This window comes from Cnephaeus nilssonii, assembly GCF_951640355.1.
Source record: "Cnephaeus nilssonii genome assembly, chromosome: 4".
Lineage (NCBI taxonomy): Eukaryota > Metazoa > Chordata > Mammalia > Chiroptera > Vespertilionidae > Cnephaeus > Cnephaeus nilssonii.
The window spans coordinates 78,515,149-78,536,207 of NC_137075.1; the positions used below are offsets into that span (position 1 = coordinate 78,515,149).

A 21,059-nucleotide genomic window follows, 5' to 3' on the forward strand; every position below is an offset into this window, starting at 1 on the left:
TGCTAGCCTGAACCAGTGATCTAATTTTGTGGTTTCAGGAACTTGTGGCGGGTTGGGTTGGAGTGGTGGCGGGTAGGGTTTTATATTTCTATAGAAGCCTGGTGCACAGGTGGGGGAGCCCTGATGGGGGCCCCGATCCGGGTAGAGGTTCCCGCTGGGGGTGGGGTGGTCTGGGCAAGGGGCCACAGCGGGGTTGGCCAGCTGGCCCCACCCCCCAAATCAGGCTGGGTTCGCTGGCCCCAGTGGGCGTCATAGCAACCAGTCGTTAGGTTATTACGGCTTTACGGCCACAGGCCTTTTATTTTATATATATATTTAAGAAATACCTTTAAAGGTCATTAGTATGCTTAAATATCCTAGAAACAAAACCATCATCTTTTTGATATAGCATACTCTGTTAACATTATTTAAAGCATTTGGGAGAAATTAGCCATAAATGAATTTTGGTTTGTGTATTACCTACATTAATATTTGTCACCACTGTCAGCATAACTGAGAAACTAAACATTTCAGTAACACTAGTCATAAATCAAACCATTGCAATTCTTATCATCATCCAGAAAATAGCCATAAATAACAGAGTAAGTAATAATGTCTGTAAATAGGAGAAAAGACTGTCACAGAGCATGTAAAATTTTCACGTTAACAGACACTCTCAGATGTCACTTAATGCTGCAGGCAACCCTACCAGAGTCCCAGATCTTGCAAATATGACCTGGTTTCTGCCCATGGCAAATCAAAGACAGAAGGCTGATAAAAATTTTGCTGGAAGTGAGAGTTCTCACTCTAAGGAAAAGCAATAGATGAGAGCCTAAGGCCAAAGAAATATTCAAAAACCTGAAATGTAATGATGAACATATGGAAATCAAAATTTAAAACATAATGCCATTTATAATTCACAAAATGAAATACTTGGGTATAGATCTAACAGAACATAGACAGGATCTGTATCTTAAAAATTACTAAATACTGATGAAAGTAATCAAACAACACCTAACTGAATAGAGAAATATATCATTTTAATGAATTGCAAGAACCACCATAGTAAATATGTCAATTTTCACCAAATTAATGTATGAATTTAATGCAATTTCTATCAAAATCCCAGCAATTTTTGCTATAGATATAGACAAAAAGCTTATTCTAAAATTTACATTAGAAGGTATAAGATCTAGAGTAGCTAAGCCATTGATAAAGAAACAAAGTACTAGTAGGAATCACCCTACCCAATCTTATGACATACTATGTAGCTATAATAATAAAGACTGTATAGTATTGTTGGGGAAGTATAGCCTTTTCAACAAAGGGTGCTGAAGAAATTGGACATACATTGGAAAAAAACACACAAAAAAACAACTTCAACCTAAACCTCACACCTTATACAAAAATTAACTCAAAATGCATCATGGATTTGCCCAGCTGGTATGGCTCAGCAGCTGATTGTCAACCTATGAACCAGAAGATCATGGTTCAATTCCTTGTCATGGCACATGCCCAGGTTGCAGGTTCAATCCCTAGTAGGGGTCGTGCAGGAGGCAACCTATCAATGATTCTCATCATTGATGTTTCTATCTCTCTCTCTCCCTCTACCTTCCTCTCTCTAAAATCAATAAAAATATATATTTTTAAAAATGCATCATGGATTTAAATATAAAATGTAAGTTTATAAAACTTGACGAGAATGAAAAGGTAATCTACAAACTGAAAAAAAGACTTGCAAATCACATATCCAATGAAAGACAAAGATCTAAATTATATAAGAGCTCTTAAAACTCCACATTAAAAATATCCATTCAGAAAATGGGCAAAAGACATGGAAGGATGTTTCACTGAAAATAATATACAAGATGAAAAATAAGCACAAGAAAATATGTTAACATCATTAACCCTTACAAATTAAACCCACAATGAGATCACTGCCCACCTAAAATAAAAAATAGTGATAACCCTAAATGATGTGAGGATGTAGAGAAATTAGATTGCTCATATACTACATATATAAATTGTACATCCACTCTGGAAAAGGAGTACAATAGGTCCTTACAAAACTGTGTGCTTACCAGATGACCCGGCAATTGCGCTCTTGGGCATTTATCCCAGAGAAATGAAAATTTATGTTCACATAGAAACCTACACCTGAATGTTTACAGCTGCTCTATTAGTAATAGCCCCAAACTGGAAACAACATAAATTTCCTTCGGCAGGTAAGTGGTTGAACAAACTGTAGTACATCTATGTCATGGCATACTACTCAGCAATAAAAAGAAACAAACTTATTACAGGCAATAATGTGGGTGAATCTCTAGGAAATTACGCTCAATAAAAAAAGCTAATCTCAAAATTTTGCATGATTATATTTATATAACGTTTTTTAAATGACAAAATTAAAGAGATTGAGGAGAGATTAGTGGTTGCCAGGATTTAGGAAGGTGGGTGAAAAGGGCGGTGGTTTTGGCAGTAGATGGTGACACAGGAGATCCTGGTGATGGAAATGTTCTATAATAACTTGAGTGGTGATGGTGAGAGAGAGAGAGAGAGAGAGAGAGAGAGAGAGAGGAAGAGAAGAGAAATGTGTACGCGTAAAACTGGTGAAATCTGAATAAGGTTGATGATTCCTATCAATGTCAAGTTCCTAGCTGAGAGAAATTGGGTGAAAGGTATATAGAGTCTCTGTATTAGTTCTTACTACTGCATGTGAATGTACAATTATCTCAAAATAAATTTTTTAAAAGCTAAAATTTGCATTAGCAAAAGCTAGAAGTTTTGTTCCTCCCTTTTGAGAGGGATAATAGCCCTCCAAATAACCAAACCCCCCAGAACATCAAGTAACAACAGGATACTGCATTTGGTGCCATTAACACCCTTTCAATGTGTTACTTTACATAAAGCAAAAAACCCTTGAGAAAGCCTCTCAATAGCAGAACTATCTGTGTGCCATGGATTTACATGTGCCAGCTTGACAGGAAGATTAGCTGAATCTCACCAGGGACAACTGTGGTTTGTCCTTCTGCTCCCAAGAAGACTGAAAGCCAAACCTCTGACCTGAGGCATTAGCCTCTAGCACAAAGCCAAAAACTCTGCTCTGGGGAATCAATTTGCAACCTTGTAATTTATAACAGAGTTCTCTATAAAATATTCCAGCTTTATCTTAAATGCCCAGCACACTACAAAACTGTATTAAAATTTTCATTTAGACAAAGAGTTTGGCCCTTGGTGATGCTTTTTAACCGAATAAACTATACTATTACTGTCCCTTTTAAAAATCCTTTCTTTATAGTAGGTTTGTAAATTCTATCTAATCTAACAAACTGAGGCAGCAGTATCAAAGAAAAGGAAATAACTCCTTGCCTAAGTTCACAGAGGTTTGCAAAGTGCTCTCAAACAGTTCTATCATTGCTTACTATCTGATTGGTTCATTGATTCATTGATCACCTATGAATGCTAGAAATATGCTGTCTTTTGGATAAAGACACACACACACAAATACACAGCCACTACCTTCAGAAGTCTCTAGTTTATTGGGCAAGTAAGATATTTTAACAATAAACTATAGTGTTTTATCAATGAGATCTGAGCAACATACTGGGAAAGGCCAAACACCTGAGGGACTTAAAGTATACCTTTCCTAGGATTGTCAGCACCTTTATGCCTATTTGTGAAATCACAGTACTAGGTATCTAGTATTGCAGTGGAATAGCAAACACATTTCCCTTTCCTAAGGTTCAAGTACAGCTCAACAGGAATTTAAGTTTTTTTTTTCTTAGGCTGAATTCATTCAGATTTTGAAAGAAATAGAAAATGAAAATTAATTTTTACAAAAAATATGTAATGTAGGTAAAACAGTATCAGTAGGTCAAAAGGAAGCAGAAATTGACTTCATCAGTCTTGCTAGATTGCAAGTCCTGTGTGACAGAAATTGTCTGATTCGTCATTGTCATCCCAGAGCCTAGAACATTGTCGAGTGTAAGTAAGGACTTAATCAACATTTATTATTAAATACTGGAACAAGACACAGATCTTCAAATTCTAACCTGTGCATCAATAGCTATCTAACTACTTACGAATTCATGACCAAACTTCCTGTCAGGCCTCAGCTCTCAACATAGAGAATTTTACCTCCTTTTAAAAGTAATTTTTCCTTTTCCTTTAATCACACAATATTTATTATGAAGTTAATAAGCCATTATTAAATCAAAACTCTTCTAACAGAAGATTTACATGATAATAAAGTATTACCATTTACAGTAAAGAGGATGTTGGCTTGGGGTTCTAGTTTTATTTGCTTCCTTATCGTATGGAAAAATGGTTCTCAATTATCTTGAGAATGAATGAATGAATTACTTCTAATTGTACTGTGCTCTATAATTTACTGAAATGTATGAGTCATTAAAAACATGCGAAAATTATGAGACCATTGATTTTTCTACTTTAGAAGGCACTCTAAAGCCAAGCAATAACTGTCAGATTAAACATGCACGTCTCTTCGAATGTACTGGAATTTTAAATTGTGCCATTAGACAAGAGGGATCTTAACTGAAACAACCAGGTGTAACTTGGGGGCTGTGCTGGGTTGCTTCTCTTCTAACAATGACAGGTTCCCCCTGGAAAGGCTGCTTTCCATTAATTTCTCATTTATTATCAAGATAAAGTTTGATACAAGGTTATAATATTAAACTATTAATTCAGACTCCATCTTCTGACTCTTCCTGGGTACTAAATATATTTCTCACAAAATCTTCCCAAATATACATTTAAATTTTAATCTTAGAAATGTAAAGATCATGAAAGAATATAAATTCTGAGACTGTGTTTAAGTGATTGAATATGGCAGCTAGACTGGGAGACTAGAACTTGTCTCCTTACTGTTAATCTAGCATTTTGTCCATCATACCTCACTTATATTACCTCCAGTTTGTACCCAAGGTATGGAATCCTCTGATCTTCACATTGGGTTTTAGGAGTGGAACCTCTAACTCTGCATTAGAAGAGTTATGCCCAAGGTCTAGAATTCCTTCACATGAGCCTGCCATATTTCATCTGAGCAGCCAACCTGTATAAGTTTTCTGATGGCCTTTGCTGTATATTTAACTCTGAGATTAAGATAATGCAATTCCAGTAAAAAACTAATGGGGTTTATTTTCAATGTACAGGAAGATGATGATTGGGAAGGGTAAAGAAACTTCATTTAAAAAAATATAAACATGTGGAAAAAAAAGGAATAATTAAGGTGTGATAAGGAGATACTTGTACATAATGATATGCAACAAGGAGCACAGTAGCTAATAAAGATCATTGTCTCCAGGTAATTGTAGACCTGGTCCAAATCCAAGTTTTGTTGTGTGTGACCTAAGGCAAGTCATTTAATCTCTTAGAGCCAAATTTCCATAATAGTAAATTGGGGATAATTATAGTATTTATCTATATATATAAAAGGCTAAAATATAAAGTATCCCCTCAGGAGTTCGATAGGGAGACAGGGAGTTCAATCACTCACTATGACATGTGCTGACCACCAGGGGGCGGCACGAAATGAAGGCAGGCCCCAGCTGGCAGCTGGAAGGCCCTTATCAGCCCTGATCACTGGCCAGGCCTACAGGCCCTACCTGTGCATGAAACACAGGATCTTTTTCTAACATAACTATATTTATATTTATTTTTATCTATTTTGTTCTATTTTTTCCACCCTCTTGCTGCCTTCTGCTCTGTCAGACAGGGATGCCTATGGTTATTTGGCACTACTAGTAAAGGAGCTAAAAGAGACTTTTTAGTACTTCCTAGACTATAAATTAATCTAAAATCAAAAGCAATCTTCCCAAGCCAAAGGACAGGCACCTCTTAGGCATTATCATAAAAACCAAAAAATAGATGGGAGACTGGGTGGGGAGTAGAAAAACCACAAAGCTCTGTAACAAACATAGTCAAATAATAACAACAGAAATTACACAAATAAAAATATTATTTTTTAAAAGTACAGTTTGTAAAATCCAACCGTCTGCATAATCCTACCTTTTTCTAGTAAACGGCAAAAACTGTGTGGGAAGCACTAGAATTTCATTCAAAAGAAAGTGTTTCAATAGCCATTTCTGTAGATTTATTCTAGTGAGAGTTTGAAAATGGATCAATCAAGGCAGCTCAGAACTAAATAGCAGGTTAGATACAAACACCTCCTCATACTATGACATAGTCTGCAGCATGTGGATTCATTCATGGCTTACATTTTCCCCAAAGTCCACATTATATTTGTGCCTTTGCCTTCAGTGTGTATGTATATAGAAATATTTTATTCACCCAAATTACTTTCCAACTGTATTTCCATTTTCATCTATATTTAAAGACAACAGTACGTACCAAATGGTAGGAAAACACTAAGATTAGAAATGGTGCCTGGCATGACCTATTTCTTGCAGTTTATAACAGGTAAGGAAAGAAATCTATTATAACTACTATTGTCTACACTATTTGCTAACACTTATTATTGCTTATCTTATGCAGGTGCTGTGTGGGTACTTTTCATCCCGCAACTAAGTAAGTAAGGTGGATGGTGGTATCTCCATCATAGCTGTGGACACAGAACCATGGAAAGCACTCCTCATGGTAAAGCCAGGCTACTGAACAAGTGATCCATGGCCTCATATGGATAACTTCTACTTCTTACTCCTGGACTATAATTATCAAATGATTCATTTGTCCCTTCCTCAGAGGCTAGTGGCAAAGTGATGTTATATAATGACTGCACTAAAATAATTTCAACACGGTTCATAAAAAGAATGCACTTAATATAATTCCTAGAGAGAGGTTTGAGTCATTCAGTATTTAACATAGTTATACAACATTTCCCTACCCTTACTAGAGAAAACTAATGCTGTCTATTACCAGACATACAAAAAGTTTACAAATAATTATATTAGCTAACAATAATGTAAAGCTTGAACTGCAGTAGTTGTAAACTATGCCAAAAGTCATAACAAACTATCCTATCTAATAAGAGAGTAATATGCAAATTGACTGTCACTCCAACACACAAGATGGCTGCCCCCATGTGGTCAAAGATGGCTACCCCCATGTGGACACAAGATGGCTGCCACAAGATGGCCAGCAGGGGATGGCAGTTGGGAGGGACCAGGCCTGCAAGAGAAGGCAGTTGGGGGAGATCAAACCTGCAGGGGAGGGCAGTTAGGGGTGACCAGGCCAGCAGAGGAGGGAAGTTGGGGGGGACCAGGCCTGCAGGGGAGGGAAGTTGGGAGTGACAAGACCTGCAGGGAAGGGCAGTCGGGGGTGACCCAGGCCTGCAGGGGAAAGCAGTTGGGGGGGACCAGGCCTGCAAGGGAGGGCAGTTGGGGGCAATCAAGCCTACAGGGGAGGGCAGTTAGGGGTTACCAGGCTAGCAGAGGAGGGAAGTTGGGGATGACTGGGCCTGCAGGGAAGGGCAGTTGGGGGGGACCCAGGCCTGAAGGGGAGAGCAGTTGGGGGTAATCAAGCCTGCAGGGGAGGGCAGTTGTGGGGGGAGGGAACAGGCCTATAGGGGAGGGCAGTTGGGGGAACCAGGCCTGAAGGGGAGGGCAGTTAGGGGTGACCAGGCCTGCAGGGGAGGGCAGTTTGGGGGGGACCAGGTCTGAAGGGGAGGGCAATTTGGGGGGACAAGGCCTGCAGGGAAGGGCCATTAGGGGTGACCAGGCCTGCAGGTGAGGGCAGTTGAGGGGGACCAGGTCTGCAGGGGAGGGCAGTTGGGGGTGACCAGGCTGCCAGGGGAGGGCAGTTAGGGGCAATCAGGCTGGCAGGGGAGCAGTAGGCATCAATCAGGCTGGCAGGGAGTTGTTAGGAGGTAATCAGTCTGGCAGGCAGAAGCAGTTAGGGGCAATCAGGAAGGCAGGCAGGAGAGTAGTTGGGAGCCAGCAGTCCTGGATTGTGAGAGGGGTCCCAGATTGGAGAGGGTGCAGGCTGGGCTGAGGGACACAACCCCTCCCCCCCCACCCCCCCGTGCATGAATTTCGTGCACTAGGCCTCTTGTATCTATAATAATAAAAGCCTAATATGCTAATTAGACCAGACAGCTAAACAACCTTCCAGACATCCTTCCAGATGACCTTCCAGATAAAGCTGGTGCTGCGAGGACTGAGGCAAGCTGCTGCAGCTACAAGGGCCGAGCCCCTTGCATGAATTTCATGCATCAGGCCTCTAGTATATATATATATTTGCATGTTCTAAATTCCTATCACAGCAAATATTAAAGTTCTCATTTACTTGTAATGTATCTAATAAACACTTGAGCCTTAGTGTTTGTCATGTATCACACCTGATACATGAAAGGAAAAATAAAATTGAGGTTTCAGATAATGTCTACCTTTTCAGATAAGGTCTGAAGGTCAGCTAGAAAGATAAATGTCAAAAGTAACTCTGAACACTTACTCTGTAATATTTCAGTAAGTAACAACTGAAAAGCATGTGTGGACATGACAATAGTTAAGTTCCCTTAATATGTTTAGGTAGAGAGAAAAATGTCACGGCTTTCAGATACTTGGGGCATGATGCTTTTACACTACAGACTGAGGAATATAGTTCTTTGTAATGATAGACTAGGCTTAGTCTCTCAGGCTCAACTAGATGTCTATTTAGACTACAGAAAACACATGCCAGTTGTCCCATGGGCCTGGCCTGGCTTAGCCCTATCATGGATTCTGGGTCCTCATAATTTTTTTTTAAGATGGTCTTTATTCTATCACCTAGGAAAAAACAGTTTCATTTGCAAAACTATAGTATTTTGATGTACTAATTATAAAAATCAGGGCAAATAATTATTGAATTATTACAGAATTGTGGCCTATATTTTTTAATTTTTATTGAATTTATTGGGTTAATAAAATTATGTAGGTTTCAGGTGTAAAATTCTATAACACATCATCTGTATATTGTATTGTGTGTTCACCATCCAAAGTCAAGTCTCCTTCCTATATTTTCTTATACAGGACCCTGTGAATATAAGTGTTTGAATTACAAACAACATCTGATATGTAATAGTACTCAAAAGCACTCAGACACAATTACCATGCAATCTGTGTGGGGAACTGTACTACATTCTGCCTGCATCCTTACTGGCAGGTAGTTCATTTCCTCCTGATGGAGATAGATCATTGCATTTTTAAATACTGTGAATATTGTTTAAATTTTAGTTTTTTAAATTAACTAAATGTATTGGGTCACATTGGTTAATAAGATTATATAGATTTCAAGTGTACAAGTCTATGATATATCTCCTGTATGTTGCATTGTGTGCCCACCACCAAAATCTAATCATCTTCCATCACCATCTATTTGCCTCCCCCTCTTTCCCTCTGGTATCCACTATACTGTTGTCTGTGTCTATGAATTTCAGTTTTATATTCCACATATAAGTGAAATCATATGGTTCTGAGCTTTTTCTGACTGACTTACTTTGTTTAGCATAATATTCTGAAGGCCCATCCGTGTTGTTGAAAATATTTTAAGTAACATGTCATAACTCTCCCCATCTTCATTTAGCCAAACTTAATATTCATATTTCCTTTAACTTATTTGACTTACAACAAGATTCCCAGAACTTTATACCTTCTGTTCTGGTAGGTGTGTGGCCACTTGATAATATTTCTTTTAAAATATCCAGCTGGAAGCTGAACACAATATTTTATCTATAATCTGATTAACATAGACTGTATTGGGATGACTATTACCACTCTTGATCCAAAGATAAAAGTGTTTTAATGCATCCAATTAAGCTTCCTTTTACTATATTCACATGTATATATTTATATAGTACACTGAACCCAGCACATTTGTCTGTGGAGTTCTTCTTGGAAGGCTGCTCCCTTCATTTTTGAGTTCAGCTGTACATTGTTATAGCAACCTCTTGAGTATTTAAATATTGAATCAAGAAAATGATGCCATGCCGAAACCGGTTTGGCTCAATGGATAGAGTGTCGGTCTGCGGACTGAAAGGTCCCAGGTTCGATTCCGGTCAAGGGCATGTACATTGGCTGTGGGCACATCCCTGGTAGGGGGTGTGCAGGAGGCAGCTGGTCGATGATTCTCTCTCATCGATGTTTCTAGCTCTCTATCCCTCTCCCTTCCTCTCTGTAAAAAAATCAATAAAATATATTTTTAAAAAAAGAAAGAAAGAAAATGATGCCAGTCTGACCAGTGTGGCTCAGTGGTTGAGCATCAACCCATGAACCAGGAGGTCATGGTTCGATTCTGGTCAGGACACATGCCCAGGTTGTGGGCTCAATCCCCAGTAGGGGGTGTGCAGGAGGCAGCCGATCAATGATTTTCTCTCATCATTGATGTTTCTCTCTCCCTCTCCCTCTTCCCTTCCTCTCTGAAATCAATAAAAATATATTTTAAAAAAAGAAAAAGATGCCATGTATGTATAAGAATGTCATCCCTGTTTTTCACATTTAAAAATACAAAGAAATATTTAGACATACTTTTCTAAATTAAAAATATATATATTAAAGTAAACTGATTAAAAGGAAGTTACTTCTACTTGTAGAAATAATATATTGCCTACTGTATTTGGAGGAAGTAGAATGCGTCTGTGATAGATTAGGTTTAAAAATAACCCAAGAATTTAAAATATCCAAAATATAAATTTCTTTAAATCTACAGGCATAATTTTGCCTGAATATTTTGCATAATTCTGATAGAACTTTTCATATAACAAGATCTTCCAACTGATATATTATGCTCATTATGAAACAAGAAATGAAGACTGAAGAGCTTTTTCTACTGATTTTTCCAAACTACATATTAGAAAAAAGACATTGGAAAATTAGAAAATGATGATACCGTTAATTTTAAGCTTCATTCTACAAAACAAACTGAAAAAAAATCCAGTATGATGAGAAATATGTGGTCTATACATTATACAAGTTGTAAATTTTATCATACAATCCCCAAAGCTGAAAATGAAGTCCCTAACCATCTACTTCACTTGAATTATTTCCCAGTAAAATAATTTCAAACTGTAGGATACATTTTTTGAGCTTTAACCATCATGCTTTTTATTTTTTCCTATAATCACCTCTTCCCTTATAAATTCTCATTCATTGCACCCATTTCTTTTGTCTTCTAGGTGCACAGAATGTCAGCAAGTAGCAAAGCCCAGGGGATGGATTTGGATATTAAATTTTAAAAGAATCTAGAGCAACTATTATAATTAGTAGTCAATAAAATACTTTCAACCAAATAAAATTAATCTAGATACTGTTCTGTATGTATATATATAAAAACATTGCCTAAGGCTACCTTTTATGATAAAAATGCTACAATCTCCACATCAGTACTGACTTTAATGCCACAATTTGAATTAGAGAAAACATTATTCACATAAGGCAAGTTAAGACTGAATTAAATCACAGTGATTAATTTGCTTGTGGGTTAAAGCTGAATTTTTTTTAAAAAATCTATAAAGCAATGTAGAAATGATAAAAGGAAATCTCAGTAATCAGGGTGAAGGTTTTTCTGTAATTAGCTGCAATGCATCATTAAATTCTATTGTACTAGCAACTAAAAAATATAGCTCTTTGAACTAATAAGAGAAGCATCAGAACAAAGACATTTAGCTTCAATACATTATATTCCAATCTTTTTCATTATATACTCATAGTTAAATATGGTAACAACAATCATTAATAAAATATTTGAAAAAAGCAATCAAATAAATGTGAGATAAGAAATATAGTAAGACTAGTATTTGACTATTGAGGAATAAGAAATCTAACAAAGGTCTCTAACATCAAATAGGGGATATTTGTTAAAATTGAGAAGCTATTTACTAAAGTTACATCATCAAATATATTCATATTTCTAATATTTTATTACTACAATTACAGAATTTATGTCATTACTGTCATCAGCCATTCATTTTCTTTATTCCACCCTTATATTTTAAATAAGCTCAATCAATTTCATTCTTATTATCAAAAAATCCTAGAGTAAAGATATGTATATAATATATATGTATGGATAGATAGGTAAACAGAAAGTTTTATTATGAAAGCCATATAAGTTCACTGGCTGCTGGGCTAAAATATACCAAAAGGAGACAAAGGTAAAAGCACAGTTATTTGGCTACACAATAACCCAGATAGAACATGATAGTAACTTGGACCAGGTAATAGCAATAAAGGTGGTAAGAACTGGAGGTGGAGCCAACAAAATTCAGTGGAGATTTTATTGTGAGGGAAGGGGAATTTCATTCTAAGCACCTGAGGGGTGGAGTTGCCATTAACTGCATTGGGGAGGAATATCAGTGGAGCATGTTTACGGGAGATGTTTAGTTCACTTCTGAATAATTTCACTGAACATGAGTGGGCAATTGGAATGGAAAGTCTATAGTTCAGGGAACAGGTCCAAGGTGAGTATGTATATTTTGGTGGTGTTAGCATGAATTTTTAAAATAGTTTGATTGGATATCATTGAAGAAAAGAATATAGTCAAAAAAGGAAGAGGCACAGGACTGAGCTCTAGAATATCCCAAATTTAGGGTATTATCTTGGTCAAGCTGCTTTCAAGCAATGCCCTACCAAATTACATATAGACCAAAACTATATGACAGTGTCGGGCACGACAGCCTTTGTTAAGATTAGGCATTAACTTTGTCCATTTGACATATTAAAATTGGTCTCTTGCTGTTTCAATATTAATTCATTATAAGTGAAAATAAGATGTTCTTATATGCTTACTAGAGGCCCGGTGCACAGATTTATGCACTGGTGGGATCCCTCGGCCTGGACTTTGGGGATCAGGCCTGTGGGGATTGGGCTGAAACCGGCTCTCCAACATCCCCCAAGGGGTCCCAGATTGCAAGAGGGCGGTTCTCAGGTGACGCACCCTGGAATCGGGCTCCCTCCTGTCTGGATCGGGCCTGAGGGGATTGGGCTGAAACTGGCTTTCCGATATCCCGAGGGGTCCCGGATTGCGAGAGAGCTCCCTCCTGTCTGGATTGGGCCTGTGGGGATCAGGCCCCCTCCTGTCTGGATTGGGCCCTCTCCTGTCTGGATCGGGCCTGTGGGGATCCAGCTCCCTCCTGTTGGAATCATACCTGCAGGGATTGGGCCAAAACAGGCTCTCCGACATCCCCTGAGGGGTCCTAGATTGCAAGAGGGCAGTTCTCAGGTGATGCACCCCGGAATCGGGTTCCCTCCTGTCTGGATCAGGCCTGTGGGGATTGGGCTGAAACTGGCTCTCCAACATCCCCTGAGGGGTCCTGGATTGCGAGAGGGTGCAGGGCATCATAGCTACCGGTTGAACAGTCGAATGGTCGAACGGTTGCTTAGGCTTTTATATATATAGATTAGTAATTTGTATTTTTGTCTTCTATGTATTCGGCTCATTTTTGTTCTTGATTATTATCCTATATAATAAAGAAGCAATATGCAAATTGACCCTCACACCTTCACACAAGATGGCCGGCCCCATGTGGTCAAGAATGGCCGCCACAAGATGGCGGCAGGGGAGGGTAGTTGTGGGCAATCAGGCCAGCAGCGGGTGCAGTTGGGGGGGGGACCAAGCTGGCAGGAGAGGGCAGTTGGGGGGTGACCAGGCCCTCAGGGGAGGGCAGTTGGGGGGGACAAGGCTTACAAAGGAGGGCAGTTGGGGGCAACCAGGCCAGCAGGGGAGGGCAGTTGGGGGTGACTGGGTCTGCAGGGAGGGCAATTAGGGGCGACCAGGCTGGCAGGGGAGAGCAGTTAGGGATAACCAGGCTGGCAGGAGAGGGCAGTTAGGGGTGACCAGGCCGGCAAGGAAGGGCAGTTGGGGGCAACCGGGCTGGCAGGGGAGTGCATTTGGGGGCAATCAGGTCAGCAGGGGAGCAGTTAGGCATCAATCAGGCTGGCACGGGAGTGGTTAGGAGGTGATCAGGCTGGCAGGCAAGTGAGCGGTTGGGAGCCAGCAGTCTTGGATTGTGAGAGGGATGTCTTACTGCCGATTTAGGCCCAATCACAAGGATCGGGCCTAAACGGGCAGTCGGACATCCCCCGAGGGGTCCCAGATTGGAGAGGGTGCAGGCTGGGCTGAGGGACACCCCCCCACCCCAGTGCACGAATTTCATGCACTGGGCTTCTAGTTGATTTATAAAATCACCTTTACATATTAAGATAATTAACCTTTCACTTATGGTATTTATTGCACATGCTCTCATTTTCATCTTCATAATTTTTGGTATGAGAAGTTTTACATTTTCTAGCCAAATGTATTTATTACTTACTTTGTTATGTATTACATCACTTTAATACATACACAAATAAACTATTTACATATTTTCTTCTAATCATTTATGGTTTCTTATTTTTTTACATTTAACTCTCAGTCTTTCTGATATTTATGTTAGGTCATGTGGAACGACTCTCATTAAATATTTTATTAGATTTTTAGCTCATTTTATAATTATACTAGAGGCCCAGTGCACAAAATTTTTGCACTCCGGGGGAGGGGGGTCCCTCAGCCCAGCCTGGGAGCCCTCTGGGGATGTCCAACTGATGGCTTTGGCCCGCTCCCCAGAAGACATCAGTCAGACATCCTTAGTGCTGCCATGGAAGCAGGAGAGGCTCCTGTGGAGGCAGGCGGGAGAGGCTCCTGCCACCACTGCTGCGCTCGCCAGTCATGAGCACGGCTTCTGGCTGAGCAGCGCTCCCCCTGTGGGAGCACACTGACCACCAGGGGGCAGCTCCTGCATTGAGCATCTGCCCCCTGGTGATCAGTGTGTCACAGTGACTGGTCGTTCCATAGTTTGGTTGATTTGCATATTAGCCTTTTATTATATAGGATTAAATAATATGTCAATTCCATCTTTGCAATGGTCCTTTAAGTTGTAAACGGTTCTTATCCATAATAAAGTCTAGTTTTGAGATATCTACTCCCTCTTTGTTTTGGCTACTAATTCTTGGGTCTATACTTCAATACTTTATTATAGTATTTTAAAGTTATGTGTTAGGTTATTTATTTGTCAAATAACTAAATGCCCAACAGGCATGTGGGTCTTCCCCTGGTTTTTAGGTTCTCTACTAACCCAGAGATCTGGATGTCAATTTTGTTTTCTTCTTGTTTGGTATAGCATATGGTAGGTAGTCTATGGATACATTTTTTAAACTCACCCCCATTGCCTATGAAATTAGCAGACATCTCCTATTCCCCTTTCGAAGCCAAGACTTTGGCATATGTCTCCTTACTTACAGTGCTGTTACAGTTAGTTCTTATGCATCTGGGTGGGGATTTTCTTAATAGGCTGGGAGAAATAATAAAGGCCTGGAGAGTATGCTGCTACATTAAAATAAATTTAGATATGTTTAAAAGAATACACAGCAAAACTTACATATTTACCAGTTATTTAAATCTGCTTTTTCTCTTAGACATAAACTATCCAAAGATTCCCCATTCAGTTAGGAGGCACAACCATGATTTTTTTTTTCTTACCCAAAAGCTAATTCATTTTAATATGTATACTTATTTCTTTAAAAATATTTTCCTTTGAAATAAAATTTTATTTCACTTTTAATATTAGCCTCTCCATCTATTTTTATTCCAGTGGATACTCTAATTTGAAGTACATTTCCATGACCACAAATTATAAACCAAATAATATGGTAAATAATAGGAACCCAGAAATCACCTCCTGCTACATGGCATGTTCCATGCCAACACCCCATGCCAGTCATAACAATGTCATAAATCATACATAACATGTATTCTGCCAACAACCAATGCCAATGTGTTAGACCCTATCAATGGCATAAAGCAGACAGTTGAACAGGTCCTCTAGGAGAAGCACAGGCTATGGGTCGGGCTCTTTCCTAATGTAAAAGGCCATTATTCCATCATTTTTACTAGTGTTTCTGTTATCTACCATGTGACCTCACTGAATTTTCTGGAATAAAAGCTTCTACTTGAGATGGTGATGGGCAAGGTAGATAGTTCCCTCGTGACCTCAATTTCACTGAATGTGAACCTCAAAGGACCTCCTGCATTTGACGTCTTAAACACCGACTCACACCTGCACCCCTGAGGAGGAGTCTGTTCCTTCTTTGGATACCCTCCCAACTAACCACATAGTGGCTCATTTATACATTAATCAAATTCCATGGAAATGTAATTTGTCCTTTTCTCCTCTATGGTCACATTTTCCACTTTAAGTGGCCATTTAAGTAGAAAATGTATCTTGTAAAATGTTTAAGAGGAGCACATGTAACCCTCTTTCACAATTTTTTCATATAATTACCCTTGAGTATATGAGCAGGTTTCTCTCCCTCAATTTTCACATTCCATGTTCATTCCCTACACATTCACTCAACCACCTGCTCCTAACAATGCCTGCTCTGGCTTACAAAACTATCTGCTTGTTGTTTCATGAAATTCCCCTAACTAAACATCTACTTTGCTCGTTTGCTCTTTCCCTTTGACTGTGAAAGGTACTTGTTGAGCAGGTCTTATAGAAAAACCACAAGTCAACCTCATATGATTAAGAGAACAAATCAAGTTTGTGGGAAATGGCAAGGAAGGTAATGTGCTGTTTCATTATCATTTGTCAAAAATCAGTACCTAAAAATGAAAGTCTCCACTGATGCTTATAAAGTAAAATAGCTCACATTCAGTTTTCTCTAAAACTCCTGTGTGTGAGCCCTATTTGTCATCCTCTATATTTGACCTGAATCAGCTGGGTGTAGGAAGTGAGAATTTTTTAAAAAATTGGTTTTGTTTATTGTGAGGAGGCCTTCAGTTATTTGCCCATAATATGAGATAGATGGGAAACATTAAAAAAGGTTTCATGAAAATACAAGCAAGAAATTAGAGATATCAAATGAATGGGGAGCATAGTATCCATTTTATAGATTTGTGTGGGAAAAACAAAGAATTGTAAGTTGCTTTATAAACATGTGAAAGGGGAGAGATTTTAGGGGAGGATAGCAAACATAATTTTTTAGTTTAAAAGCAAGGAAGTTGTTTTCTAAATTTTAAATGGGTAAAAGGTCAAAGAAAAAATTTAAGAATAAAATCTACCAGGAGAAATGGCAGCACTGTTAGAGTTTGAGAGGAATGTAGCAAATTATTCTGAGTGGTAATGAGAGTGTTTTATGGAAATGCAGTAATTAGCTGTTTTCAGGACCCACAATTTCTAAATTGAGTGTGATGACTAGTACTAATGGATGATTAATGGTTGAGTGCTTTGCACCTTCTAAGCATTCAATAATATGACTGATTGATATATTACTTATGAAATATAGTAACATTTATGAAGCAATTATACAAGCAATATGTGAGTGAGAAAACTACAGGCATCTGAGAATCCTATTGAAACAGAAAATAAATAACAACAATAATGATAATCCCTACCTTCTCTGTGTCGATGCCTTTTGACATGGACCAGGTTGAGACAATATAATCCATGACTCGTTCACTAAGGCCTTTGGGGACCTGATAAAGTTTCAGAAAGTCCCGTACATTATTCAGCATCTCATGGTATCGGTTGGTGTTGGCATACATTTGCTGGAAAATTGTGGTAACATTTCCAAAAATAGTTGCATAAAGAAGAGCTGAAAGAGAAGAAATGATGAAAATGAAACAAATATCCCAAGTGAAAAGAAAATGTGAATATTGGCCCAATCAATGAATAGTGTGACAGAGATGTCTTTATAAACTTTAGGAGCTAATACATGTTCACCCCTGAGAAAAGTGCCTGGAATTTGGTATTAATTTAGTAGATGTTACCTACAGTAAGACAAACATGTGTACAACACTCTGGTCAATGTGGCAAAACATGAGAGTGGCTAACAGATTTCGTGAAGAATTAAATGCTCCAAAATTATAATTTGCCTAGGAAATTCTACCTCACATCTAAAGTCATCCTCCAGCCTTGTGCTCCGGAATGATCGATTTGAATTTTCCAGGGATTGATGATCCAGTTTAGAAATGTATGTTCTTTCTCGTTGCTTGCTCCTTCCAGCTTTTGGAACACTTCCCTACTTATAAATATTGTTGACATAACATAAGAAATATAGGGACTGAAGACAAATTAAAGTGTTCATTTTTAGAAGGTTCTGAAGAAAAAACGCAGTTGGAATTAACAGCTAAAAGGAAACTTTGGGAAGTGCCTGAAAATTCGTTATTAAACTCATGTCAGTATACCAGTATTGTAAATTGTTTTATTTCATCATTTAATTAAGAGTAAAGCCAGCTTGCAGACCAGTGCTATTCATCTACAGGAGCCTACGATGGGAGAGGGTTTTTTAATGCCCCTGATTACGATCCCCTTCCTCAACCCATAATTTACCAACCCTCCCCTCTCCACATCTGGTCAGGCTACTAATGTTTATCTGATCTTGTAAAAGCTCTGAAAAGCAGCTGAGTTCAGCCCAAACTGACCATGCCCCCAACTGCACACAACCCCCACTCTATCCCTTCCCTTGGTTAACACTAAGCTCTTTTGAAAGCAAGCAGTATTTTATTCACCTTAGTATTCAGTAAACACAATGTTTAGTAACCACATACAGTCCATAAGCATTTGATAAATAAGTGGACTATCAGACAATGATCACTTTCATTTTACATCCTCCAAGCATTTTTTTTAAATGACTCCTCTAAACAAAGTATGGGATATTTCATTTTGCCATTTCATCAACCAAAATTCCGTTTGATGGAGGTGATATAAAATCAAGCTAGTGATGCAACTTAACATCCTTAACCTATTTTCAGAAAATCATGTTGGGGTTTTTAAGAACAATTGTTCTCTGAGTACAACAAATTACAATTTCACATCAGGAAGCTGTAATTTTATCAGTATTTAGTCAGTTGTTGCTGTTATTCTTGTTGTTGTTTTTACTGTTACTTAGGAATTTTGATGAGAGTGCAGGTAATTTTCAAGATAAATGATGTTTTGTTAAAACTGAGTAAGAATAATATAGTGCTGACATTTCTCAACTGGGTCTTTAAACTTTTGAATATTTGTATTTAAAAAATAGAGGTAATCACAGACTTAACATCTCTGTTCCACCATTGTGGTATTAAGAAAGTCAAACACAGAAATAATCTATACTAATAAAAGCCTTGAGGGTGATTAGGCCAGCAGGGGAGGGTATTTGGGGGCAATTAGGCCTGCAGAGGAGCAGTTAGGGGGCAATCAGGCAGGCAGGTGAGCGGTTAGGAGCCAGGGGTCCCGGATTGTGAGAGGGATGTTCAACTGCAGGTTTAGGCCCGATTCCACAGGGATCGGGCCTAAACCTGCAGTTGGACATCCTTTGAGGGGTCCCATATTGGAGAGGGTGCAGGCTGGGCTGAGGGACACCCTCCCCAGTGCACGAATTTCATGCAATGGGCCTCTAGTATGTAAAATAATGATAGAAAAAACATGTAAAAATATGGAATTTCACATTTTCAGAAAAGAGAAGGAGAATTTATGATTTTCAAATAATGAGCATTTGCCCTGCTGGTGTGGCTCTGGGGTTGAGCATCGACCTATGAACCAGTTTGATTCCTGGTCAGGGCACATGCCCGGGTTGTGGGCTCAATCCCCAGTGTGGGGCATGCAGGAGGCAGCTGATCAATGATTCTCTCTCATCTTTGATGTTTCTAGCTCTCTCTCCCTCTCCCTTCCTCTCTGAAATCAATAAAAATATAAAAGAAAATAATAAGCATTTTAAGGATTAATGAAATAATGCTATAATCATGTGTTTTAATAATGCCCAGCTATTTTAAGTTGTCAATAAATATCACAGAACTACCTATTATTTGACATATTTAACTTGTTTGGCTCCCTAAGTACTTGCAATATATTCTATTTGCCAAAGTGTCTTACTACTGCTTTTTAGTGTAACAAATTACCACACATTTCATCTTTGTGGGTACATTAAATATGCGTACATTCTGCTCAAAAGAAAAGTTTAAGTACTAAAATATAAAGAAAACTGCCAATATATTAAAAGTTTGCAGCATTAATAAATGAAGAATGTAATCAACATCTCAATAAGTTTGGCATATTTACAAAGATATCCACTTCTGACTCCCATTTTCATGTGAGTATGGCATCCTATACTGGAGAGGACTAAACAAGGTCATAATTTAAGGTAAGAGATTCAAGTATATGTGTATATATACTTAAAAATATTTTTACTTATAATAAGTTGCAAAAAGAGTGCAGAAAATTTGCATGTATCCACATGCAGCTTCTCTCAATGATAATATACCTCTGCCCTGAATTATAGACACGCACATCTTCTTGGATGCCTGATAGACAGTCAGGGCAACCATGTCCAAAAAAGAACTCTTAATTTACAACACCTTTTTCCCAACAGCCAAATACACATTTTAACCTCAGTATATTGCAAAGCCACACTTGGTTGCTCAGACCAAAAACTACCAAGTCATCCTTCAATTCACTCTTGGATTCATCTCCTACATCTAATCCATCAACAATTCCTCATGACTCTACCTTCAAAATATAGCCTCAATTCAATCACTTCTCCACCTCTACCAGCACGCTTGCATAGTCTTTAATAGTATGTGCCTTTCCGCTTACTAGCTTTGTGTCTTTGGGCCAGTTACTAAATCTCTCTAGACTTCTACGATATCATTTATCACTTTAAAATTGCACTAGAATCTTCACAAAGAGGTTGCATTAAATGAGGTAACTCATACAAAACAAGTTAAAAAATAAAGTCTAATAGTGAGTAAGTATCTATGAATTGTTATGTATCATCATCCTCATCATCATCATCACGGAAATAGCTTCCAAATAATTAATTTTTTCACGCAGCAGAAAGAATTTATATATATATAACTAATTTCAACCTAGTCCAAGATAATCAGAACACTGACTCCCTCGCTGATCATAATTTCTACCAGTCATCTCTCACTCCCTTTGCTCCAATCATGCTAGCCTTCTTGGTGCTACTCAAACATTCTGAACATATTAACTCTTCAAATAGCTTCACTAGCTAATTTCTCTGATAAAACACCCTTTGTGAGATCTTTACCTGGTCTATATCCTCTCCTCATTCAAAAACCAACTCAGCACAGAACCCTTTCCAGACCTCCTGTCT

General features: G+C 38.4%; 1 protein-coding gene across 1 annotated transcript in view; it reads right to left on the minus strand.

The window, feature by feature from the left end:
- KCNH5 (potassium voltage-gated channel subfamily H member 5) overlaps positions 1 to 21,059 on the minus strand; it is a gene marked incomplete at its 3' end in the record, with an annotated part of 258,189 nt that overhangs the window by 85,651 nt on the left and 151,479 nt on the right. Inside the window, exon 8 of the mRNA XM_079769588.1 lies at positions 17,359 to 17,558. Coding sequence (XP_079625714.1) covers positions 17,359 to 17,558 — 200 coding nt within the window. The remainder of the gene's footprint in view (positions 1 to 17,358; positions 17,559 to 21,059) is intronic.